At 40.2% G+C, this 11368-nt stretch overlaps 1 protein-coding gene across 1 annotated transcript in view; it reads left to right on the top strand.

Annotated features, from left to right (window-relative positions):
* The window catches only part of CDKL5 (cyclin-dependent kinase-like 5), a 176544-nt gene that overhangs the window by 138598 nt on the left and 26578 nt on the right, over positions 1–11368 (top strand). The window contains exons 10-13 of the mRNA XM_006835594.1: positions 1610–1761; positions 4157–5123; positions 8324–8425; positions 8714–8819. Coding sequence (XP_006835657.1) covers positions 1610–1761; positions 4157–5123; positions 8324–8425; positions 8714–8819 — 1327 coding nt within the window. The remainder of the gene's footprint in view (positions 1–1609; positions 1762–4156; positions 5124–8323; positions 8426–8713; positions 8820–11368) is intronic.

Here is an 11368-nt window from a genome sequence, read left to right as displayed (position 1 = left end):
TTTACAGCCTTGGAAACCCTGTGCAGGGTCACTATGAGTCAGAACCGACTCCACGGCACATAACAACAACAACAACAACATGAGTTGGAACCAACTCCAAGGCACTTAACAGCAATAGCAACATAGTTTACATTCAGGTTCAATCTTTGTCTCTTTGTCTTGTGGTTTGACAAATGCATAATGTTACATGCCCACCATTACAATATCATTCTGAATAGTTTTACTGCCCTAAAAATTCCCTGTGCTTTCCCTATTCGTTCCTCTCTTGAATCCCTGGCAATGACTGATTCCCCCGCCCCCCTCTGGTTTTACCTTTTCCAGAATGTCATATTGTTGGAGGAGATACCATTTGTAAAATACCTAATTTATAAGTACTAAAAAATGATAATGCCTATTATTGATGAGAGTGCCACGAAATGGACCGACTCATATAATTGCTGATAAGAATAGAATTTGAGACTTTTGTAGAGAGTGGCTTAGCAACAGATAGAAAAGAATCCTTAAATTTTTACATACCTATCAATTTCATTCCTAGAAATTTATGCCCCCCAATTTTGGGTATTCTCAACATTAATTGTAGTAATGAAAAGTGGTTGTTGTTAAGTGCTGTTGAGTCGATTCCAACCCATAGCCACCCTGTATAGGTTTCCGAGAGGAGCAGCTGCTGAGCTTGAATCGCTGACCTTGCAGTTCAAACGGCTTTGCAGTCTGGCACATTAACCCACAGTGCCAGACCATAGCCATCTAAATATTCAGTAGGAGACTGGTTAAGTAAATCATAACATATCCTTACCATAAAATCCTGTGTCTACATATATGTTGTTGTTAAGTGCTGTGAAGTCAGATCCGACTCATAGTGATCCTGTATAGAATTACCAAGGAACAGCAGGTGGGTTTGAACTGCTGATCTTGTGATTAGCACCCAGTGCTTATCCTACATTGCCACAATAGCACATTGGGTTATTGATTGCAGCGTTGTTCATAATAATGCAAGGAAGGGAACAACCAAAATGTTCATCATTAGGGAATTGGCAAAAACGAATTAAGGGACATCCTTAGAGTTGAAACTCTTTACTGATAGGAAATGATCTCTAAGATATTAAGTGCAGACATTGTGTGTATGCTGCTGCTATTTGGATAAAATAAAAGGAGCAGACTATGCACAGGAACTAGTTAACATTGGTTGCCTCCAGAGAAGTGAACTGGGTGTCTAGGGGATAGGAGAAGGAGGAACAATATATATTCTTTTGTGTGAATGTGTTACTTACTTGAAAATGTATTTTGAGATGTTTAAATTACGTTATAAAAAGTTTTTGTTTAGTAAGTGAAACGTGCAAAACGCAAAACTTATGTGTATAATATGATCCAGCTGTTATTAAATAAAATGTGAATATATGATGCTCCGGAAAAGACTAGGAGGGAACTGGAGTTATGGGTGACAGAGAAAACTCTTCCTTTTCTATCTCTTTCTTGTTTCTGAACTGCATTTGCTAGATACTCTGCTAAGACTATGTATTTTTTATTTTATAAGAAACAGAAATGAGGTTTTTATTAGAATTTAAATTTGACTTTGTAACATTCTTTCCAACCCTCCACTTTATTTCCTAAGAATTTACTGAAGTTGGACCCTGCTGACAGATACTTGACAGAACAGTGTTTGAATCACCCTACATTTCAAACCCAGAGACTTTTGGATCGCTCCCCTTCAAGGTCAACAAAAAGAAAACCTTACCACGTGGAAAGCAGCACATTGTCTAATAGGTAAATATTCCCTTTTAAGGAAATACAGATGCAGTGTTGGTCTTACAAGTAGGTGGAGGAGGTGGCAGCTGAAATGATGCAATTAGAGGAAAGAAGGAAAGCCCTCTTTATTCAAAAATATCTTCCTTATGCTTTATTATATGATTCAGAACCACAGTTACAGAATTGTGTGGGTCTTACAGACTTTCTTATCTTTAATACGGATATCATGGAAACCTTTGCATTCCTGGGGAAAGGTAGCATTGGGCTAGAAACTAAGTGAGTTTCCAGCCTCAAGAGCCAGTAGATCCCGTGTAAATGGGGTCCAGGGGAGATCCTGGAGGAAAAAGAATGGGTAAGGACAAAACGATTACTTGGAGGGAGAAGAGAAGCTAAAGAGGTGGGTAGGTAAGAACCAAGCAAGAGTCTTGGTAAATGAACCAAGCAGTTTGGCTCTATAGAAGGCTCTCGTGTTTTTGTTGCTCTTGTCTATTAATCATTGCATTGAGAAATTGATTTGAGAATATGGAATAGTAAAGTCAATTGGGTAGATAATTATTAAAATAGATGTTTTCAAAATCCAGTTTTTTCAGTGTAATCTTTAAAAACTTCTGTGTCCTGAAAGGAAACCACAAAGGATTGGACCACCAAATGATCAGGTGTTTTTTTCCACCCCTGACATTCCCTGGTTCTGCTGAATGCGTTTCCATGGCCTGGAACTGCCCAAGAAGGCAGTGTCATCCTAGTCAAGATCTGTCTTCTTTCATCTCCCAAGAAGCTGACCTTACTATCTGTGTTGCTTAGCTTATGGGAGACAAATAGAAAACAATCATTCTTGTGTGAAGCTTTTTGAATATAAATTATCCCCCTTTTCCCCCCTCAATTTCTTTTTGTGCAGAAAAATTACTCTCAATAAAGGGTTTTAAAAGCTCAAAAACTGGCACTTTTTAGATGTGTGAGAGTACCCAGAAATTGGCAATAACTATTTATTCTATAAGGAGCTCTGGTAGCATAGTGGTTATGAATCGGGCTGTGAACCGCAAGGTCAGCAGTTCGAAACTACCAGCAGTTCCACGGGAGAAAGATGAGGCCTTCTGCTCCCGTAAAGATTTACAGCCTCGGAAACCCTGTGCAGGGTCACTATGAGTCGGAATCGACTCCACGGCACATAACAACAACAACAATGTATTCTATATTTTTTTCTGATTTGGAACTGACTCCACAGCACATAACTACCATAGACAAATCCAATAGTGTAATTATCTTTATATTATCTTTTCATATCAGAAATTTTATCTTAACATTGCGTATTGTGTTCATATTCCTGCAATCACATGTAGGTTTATGCTTAACATCAATAGCAGTGTTTCCAAACATTTCCAAAGTTCTAGCAGGTTGTCTTTACTTTTTTCTGACCCTGTCTGACCCCCTTTTGATTTTAGGATAGTTCACAATATCTGCATGTTCTAGTTCTTTAATGTTACAATCTCTAGGACTGAAGGAAAAGGAAAGGAAATAGGGTTACCTGAGCTCAGAGTGTTTGGAACAACCCCATGGGACACAGCTCTCAGAGACAGTGTAGAAGGCACGATTTCAAAGATTACCATTCTTTAGGGAAATATATATATGTATGTTTTGAAGAAAAATGAATTCTTTCAGATTCCTATGATCCATTTAGGGATGGATTTTTGTTTAGTTAGAGATGGATTCCTGTTTAGTGTATATAAGAAAGTATTTACAAAGCCCAAGTCATTGTGACTTCTCTAAAACATTGATCAGCATGTTTTCTAAAATCTCACAGCTCGGTTTGCCTTTCTTTTTAGAGAGTCATTTTCCTTTTTTGAATTCATTGCTAGAATTCTCATTCTTTTTCTATACAGGCTAAAGACAAAAGAGATGTTGGTGTCTCTGTGTTTGTGCTATAAATGTGATGTGTTTTCCTGATAAAATAAAGTTCAAAGAACACAGCAACTTTCACATCTAAATGTCACCTTTGGACTTTCAAACAGACAAAGGAGCTGTAAAGAGTTTGTCTAGCTCAGCTCTCTTCTTCCTAGCAGGCATTCTATAACAAACACTCAGCAATGAATAGCAATGTAGCAAGAGCATGTGTTTCAGCAAATTATCAATTAGATATGACGATAGCAGCAAATTAGCTGAGCATTTAAGGTGGTCAAAATGATTTCGTCAGAACCAGTGCTTTGTTGCACAGAGACTTGGTCTAATGTACTCATTTCTTATTGGTATGTTACCTACCTGTTACTGGTAGATGCATGTTTTTGCGAGTTAATGTGTTTGGTCTTTGAGGCACTTTGGGTATTTGTTTTTGTTTTGTTTTTTTTTAATTTTTTAATTGTGATACTTTGTGTGTATATGCTATTGAAGGGAACTGATAAATCACTTTTGTTTTTAACAGAAACCAAGCCAGCAAAAGTACTGCTTTGCAGACTCATCATAGATCTAACAGTAAGGACATCCAGAACTTAAGTGTGGGTCTGTCACGGGCTGAAGAAGGTCTTCCCACAAACGAAAGCTTCCTAAATGGAAATCTTGCTGGAGCTACTCTTAGTCCAATGCATACTAAAACCTACCAAGCAAGCAACCAGCCTGGGTCTACCAGCAAAGATCTCACCAACAACAATATACCACACCTTCTCAGTCCAAAAGAAGCCAAGTCAAAATCCGAGTTTGATTTTAATATTGACCCAAAGCCTTCAGAAGGCCCAGGCACAAAGTACCTCAAGTCAAGCACTAGATCTCAGCAGAACCGGCACTCATTTATGGAGAGCTCTCAGAGCAAGGCTGGGACTCTGCAGCCCACTGAGAAGCCGAGTCGGCACAGCTATATTGATACTATTCCCCAGTCCTCTAGAAGTCCTTCCTACAGAACCAAGGCCAAAAGTCATGGGGCATTGAGTGACTCCAAGTCTGTGAGCAATCTTTCTGAACCCAGAGCCCAAATTGCAGAGTCCAACACCAGTAGATACTTTCCATCCAGCTGCTTGGACTTGAACTCTCCTACCAGTCCAACCCCCACTAGGCACAGTGACACAAGAACTTTGCTAAGCCCTTCGGGGAGAAATAACCGAAGCGAGGGTACCCTTGATTCACGCCGAACCACAACTAGGCATTCTAAAACAATGGAAGAATTGAAACTGCCTGAGCACATGGACAGCAGCCATTCACACTCTCTGTCTGCCCCTCACGAATCATTCTCCTATGGGCTGGGCTACACCAGCCCCTTCTCCTCCCAGCAGCGTCCTCATAGGCATTCCATGTATGTGACCCGCGACAAAGTGAGAGCCAAAGGCTTCGACGGAAGCGTGAGCATGGGGCAAGGGATGGCTGCCAGAGCCAACAGCCTGCAACTCCTATCACCCCAGGTACAGCTTAGGACCTTGACCAGATCTGTTCGCTCATCATGGGAAGGTGGTGCAGAGGATGTGAATAGGGTCAGTCTGCAATTTTCCCTCCACAAAAGGTCTTATTCTCTTGACAGGATGCATTTAGGGAAATGATACTTGAAGGGCTCAGAAATCCTAACAAATAAGTTCTTTAAATCAGTTTTTGAGTACTCAAGAGGACTCAAAAGTTAGATTTTAGAAATCTGTTTTCCTTTCTAAATGTGACTTTCTGGCATATTTTGTTGAGAGAATCTTGTTTTGATTTATTATAGAATTCATCAGTTCTACGGGGGTTCATTTTTGTTGTTGTTTCAAAAAAAGTATTTTAATTTATCTAGAACTATAGGTAGATTTGACTTCCAGCCAAGATGAGTGTTAATTTTCAGTCTTTTGGGTTGGTTTTAAATCTCCAGGCAGTATTTTTGACAATAGTGCTTCCTCTGTCTGTTTGCTCTAGACTCTACAACGTACACCTGTTTAAAAGAAGTAGCTTTCTCACTATAGAATAAATACTTGTGTAAATTCTATTTTCATAATATGAAACATTCACCTACATCAAAGAAAATAAGGTGGAGAAAGCTGAGAAAAATCAAAGTTGTAATGAGCAAGAGATTTTCTATACAGAAAGTACTCTCCTTTTAGAAAATACACAAGTATGTTTTTCAGTGTGTAAAGATGAGGCTTTCTACTCCCGTAAGGATTTACACCCTCGGAAACCCTGTACAGGGTCGCTATGGGTCGGAACCGACTTGACGGCACTTAACAACAACAACAACAAAATAATTATATGTAATTACATAATTTATATATATATATATATATCTATATTATGGGAGGCTTAGCAAAGTGAGCACTAAGGGAAGCTGAGGTTCTCAGTAAATGAGCAACCAAGCAGCACCAGAGTAGCTGAGAGCAGGCCTGGCTGTGAATCCGAATTCTGCAACTTGTTTCCAGTGATGGAACATTCAAGACAGTTTCATAATCTCCCTGGGCCTCTGATTCCTCATGCGACGGTTGTTGTAAGAATGCCATGAGGTGATGTGTGGAACACACTGCATCTAGTGCCTGGTGCAGTGGAAATGCCATATGAAGTTCCTGTTGCTGCTGCTGCTTCTATTACAATGGGGGCTGGTAGGAGCTCCTTCTTTGCTGGATATTCTCAGGCCTTCCAGCAAGTCTGAGGTTGGGTTTCTGTCCTTGGAAAGCTTACCTTCTCCCAGGGGAGAATAAATTATACACAGAACAGTTAAAGAATAATTAAGAACTGAATTGATGTGGCACTGGCTGTAAATAGAACTTGAAAACAGGGAAAGATCTTTGTGAGCAGGAACTGTCAGAAATGGCTTTAGGGAATTAAAGGTTTTATTCTGGGCTAAGATGCCAAGATAGATGGGTTTGGGATGGCTACAGAGTAGAGATGATGCTCAAAGACTTATTGAGTTAGACTCCTTGATAGGCTCTAATTCGAAAAAGAAAAAATATATGAGTCCTTGGAGGAGTGTATGGACTATGGGCGACACTTACCAATAGTGTCCCTGAGGTGTCACAAAGAGAAGAGAATCTCCAAAGTCTAGAGAGATCTCTAGCCCCTAGTGGCTGTCCACAGATACTAAGTGGTGGTCAGAGCCAGGGGGCGATGCCAGCCTGAAGCACATAGAAGGCAGGAAAACAAAGAGCTATAATGTGGAAAAACCACTAATGATTGGCCCCCCGAGAATGCCAGAAAAAAAGATTTTGTGAACCAGGTAATTCTAAACCACTCTTGTGGTTATCCAAGAACAGCCTGGTACTGAATTTGAAGTCCAGTTTAAGAGGTACAGTGCCAAGCTGCAACAAAGTACGTTTGATGCCACAAAGATGGCAGAAGGTTTCAAAAGGTACTAAAGCTGGAAGTAAATCATGGGACTCAGTCTCATACAAGTGGTGTGACCACCTTCAAAAGCAAACTCCTCCATTACAGGGCCAACACTGCCTCTGAAGAATTTTGGTTAGATGTAAATGCTTTATTTTCTTTTAAAAAAAAGTAAGCAAAACTTTTCTAGAGGTCTTTGTAAACCATGTTGGTGCTGTGAAGTGGTGTTGAGTCAGTTCCAACTCATAACGACCCGATTGTCAAGGAGCAACTGGTTAGTTTGAACCACTGACCTTGTGGTTTACAGTCCAGTGCTTATCGTACAGTGCCACACCAAGAGTACATACAGGTTGTCAAATTCAAATGAGATCTTGTCACAGAGTAGAAAGAAGAAAGGCTACATTGGTTTACTGCCAGTGTGAATTTCTCCGAATTCTGTCATAGTACATTTAGAGCGTATGAGTAAGAATGGAGAATCACATTTAAAACTTTTAAATAAAAATGTTTTTGATGGATCAAGTAAGAAAGAGTACTATTTCTGTGTGTAACACACAGATATGCAATGGAGCCTACTCCTAATGACTTGGTAATTTTGTTCCTTATTTTTTTCTTCTGGAGATGGAAAAAGCTACCTTTCCCCTCATTGAACATCATTGTGGACTGAGTGCTGTTGAGCTTGTGACTCACTTCTCCGAGAAAAGGGAGTGTTCGCATCTCTGTCATGATGATAGTTGAGGAGATACATTAAATATAAGTGGTATTGTCCTAGAGAAGATTAACAAGAGGATTTAAGTACATAAACTGCAGTAGCTAGGGAATCTTAAGACAAAAATTATTACAAATACTTGTTCTATTCCTTGATATATTAAAAGAACATTTGTTTTCCTCTGAATGTACCATCATGAGAGATAATTTTGGATGTACACAGTTCATTTTGGAGAACTCAGCCTAAAAGCTGCTAGAGAAATTTTGAATAACCAATAGAATCTCTAATTAGAGCGTTGCTTAGACCCATAGGTACTGAACTGTCTAGATATTGGAAAGATCATTTTTTATTTTAGTAATTAACGGCACTAATTTATTTCCTGCCTGCCTTGACTCTAGTGAGAGCTTCACTTTCCATGTATGGAATTTGTTTGACTTATTTTACATTCATCAGATGATTCACTCTTTTATGGGACCACTCATGGTTCAGCCGAGGAACATTTTTTTTATTTTAGCTAGTAAGGTATTTATTTATTAAATGAAGATTTGTGATTTAGGTGGCTATGGCTTTCATCCCTGGGAAAAAGACACTCTTATCAATCCTTTTAAAATTGACTTCCAGCCTGGTGAACAGCACCCTCCAGAGATGACGGTGGCGAGATCTTCGGTTAAAGACTCCTCTAGAGAAGGCACATCTGCATTCCACTCCCGTCAGAAGTCTGAGGTCTGCATTCTTCAGAGTTGCTACATTTTACTGTAAAACCTATCTGTAAAGAGTGTTCATTCTACATTATTGCAACTGACCTTTTAAAATTGATTTATACCCAATCTTATCCACACATCATTTGAACTGGCTTATAAAACAAGTCGTTTTCCTCATAACATAATTCCAAATTTTCTCTCAAAAAGCTCATGGAGTAAATACTAGACTGATTAGGCACTGTGCTAAGTGCACAGGCAGCATTATTATGAATCTCTTATTTAATTTTTATGAACTTTTTTCCTTCCTTAGGGTGGAGTGTATCATGACCTCCACTCTGATGATGGCACAGCCCCCAAAGAAAATAGACATCTGTACAATGATCCTGTTCCAAGGAGAGTGGGTAGCTTTTACAGAGGTAAGCCAGCCCTAGCATTTCCCAGAGTCCTCTCTCACCTCTTCCTTATTAAATCTTCGGCCCTTCCCTTCCATTACACTTTCACTGCTTCTGATTGAATTCAAATCTGTATCATTCATTCTTGCCTACACTGTAGCCTTCCAACAGGTTTCCCAGCCTGTGGTCCCACTGTTTTAGTTCAGGCATCCTTGCTTCGTAGTGAAGTACCTTTAATAGCCTCCTTATTGATCTCACCTCCAGGATACCCATCAGAGTAGTCACTGGAAAAATCCTTCTAAAGCTGTGTTCTGACCATACCACTCATTCAATAAAGTCTTAAACTATTTATTGGATGCCTCCTATGGTGTGGCCCTGTGGACTAATGCATTGGAATGCAAAGTCGATTTGAACCATAAGGTCAGTGGTTCAAACCCACCAACCGCTCCTTAGAAACCCTATACAGGGTTGCTGTGGGTCGGAACCGACTCAACGGCACTTAACAACAACAACCTATGTTGTAGCTTACGACATGTCAGTGAGCAGACAGCCAAAGAGCTCCATACTCATGGAGCTTTTGTTTTCATGAGGAGTGACATGAAATGCAATAATGATATCAACCATTAAACAATAATGAGTGCGACAGAAGACAAGACCCGCCCCCCTCCCCAATCCCTATCCCCTGTCTCCTCTCTGTTAAGAGTCCTTTGATGCTTCCCATTGCATCAGGAATACTCTGAGATCTCTAAGATGGCATTCTAGACTTTCCATGGTCATCGTCTTTGGCCGCCCCTCAGCCCTTGCCTTGCCTCTCTGGGGCCCTCTCTGTGGGAGTTGCACAGGCCATGGCCTCCTCTGGCCTGAACCATATCTCTCCTCCTGCTGGAATAACTTTTTTAGGTCCCTTTATTTTAAGATTCTACTTTGACTTTGAGGTCCTCTCCTGAGTGGTGTCTTCCCTGACCACCCTAGATGAGAAAGTTCATTGCTTCCTTCTCTCTTCCCCCATAGTCCATTGTCTCCACCTCTAATCTAACACAGATACGTTGCACTGAGTACCCACGTGCATTGCTCTTCTCACGAGGTTGGACTTGAGCTCTCCTACTCTCTCTTCTCCTTTCTGTACCTCTTCTTTCTGTACACTGCCTGGCACAGCAGAATAAATATTTGTTTTGACTGACTGCAAGAAAATCTTCAAATGTACTTGCAGAACCTTAAAAATGGACTTTGATATTTAGCAAGCAACTAAAGCAAATGCTTTTGAGGTTGCATGAATTTAAGAGACATTGAAAGAGAAGCACAGTGCCTCTTAGGGGATGTTCAAATAGCCTGTGAAACTCCAGGGAGTCCCAGCACCGGTGGGGAAATTAAAAGCAGGTCCACAGTGGGCAGGAACAAGGTTCTGGAGCCAAGGAGGCTCAGCACTCAAAGCTTGTAAGGGTCACCGCAACCTTTATAGCCTCCCACTCCTCTGCAGACAGAGCCTGACCTGTTATTTCTAGAGTCTGGGGAGAACAGCTGGAATGAGGAGTTGGGGAAAAACAGAGAACTGCTTGGTTATTTAAATTCAAAACCTGAACTAAATCAGTGTATAAAACCCACAGCTATCAAGTCGATTCTGACTCATAATGACCCTACAGGACAGGGGAGAACTGGTGCCGTAGAGTTTCTGAAGCTGTTAATCTTTATGGATGCAGATACATCTTTCTCCCGTGGAATGGCTGGTGGGGTTCAAACCACTCACCTTTCGGTTAGCAGCTGAGTGCTTAGTGCCACTAAGACTCCTGAGTAAATATATAGAGGTGTTACTCAGTGCTGAATGTATATGGAATGATTAGAATACTCTCTTCCTTCCCTGCTCCACCTTTAGAAACAGCATAAGCATTAAATATGGCTGTAAATACATTTGTTTCTGATATCATGATTACTTTAGTATCTGTTGTTGTTATTGTTAAGTGCCATCAAGTTGGTTCCAACCCATAGTGACTGCATAGGGTTTCTGAGGAGTGGCTGGTGAGCTTGAACTGCCAACATTACGGTTCAAATTGCCTTTGCAGTCCAGCGCATTAACCCACAGCGCCACACCAGGATTTAGGAGACTACAATTTTAATTCAGACTAAAGTCAATTAAAACAAAATATAGTGTGCATGAGCAAAACCCTTTTCTCCTCTCAATGTAAGTTTTACTTCCAAAATACCCCATTACAAGTATTATTTCTATGGATATTTAAAGATACATGTTAATGAAAAATGTTAATGGAGTTTTAAATTATTTTATCTTTGACCTCTAGCAACACAGTTTTGTTTCGATGGCAAGTGAATTGAATTAGTCCGTAACAGAAAAGCATTTTGTATGCCTACTTCATAAATCCACTTGTGGGTTTGACAGAGAAGGTTTTTTTGTTTTTAAAAATCCAAAAGTAGAAGGAAAGGACTTAACTAGATGAAACATCTGGAGACATCTGTAATTTCAATACTACTAACTGGTGTGGTGCTGTAGGATTAGCACTGGACTGTGATCCACACTAGCTATTCTTCAGGAACCCTATACAGGGTCGCTGTGAGTCAGAACC

This window comes from Chrysochloris asiatica, unplaced genomic scaffold (assembly GCF_000296735.1).
Source record: "Chrysochloris asiatica unplaced genomic scaffold, ChrAsi1.0 scaffold00018, whole genome shotgun sequence".
In the NCBI taxonomy this organism is placed as follows: Eukaryota; Metazoa; Chordata; class Mammalia; order Afrosoricida; family Chrysochloridae; genus Chrysochloris; species Chrysochloris asiatica.
The sequence above is the reverse complement of the archived record's forward strand: the minus strand, read 5'-3'. Positions and strand labels throughout refer to the sequence as shown.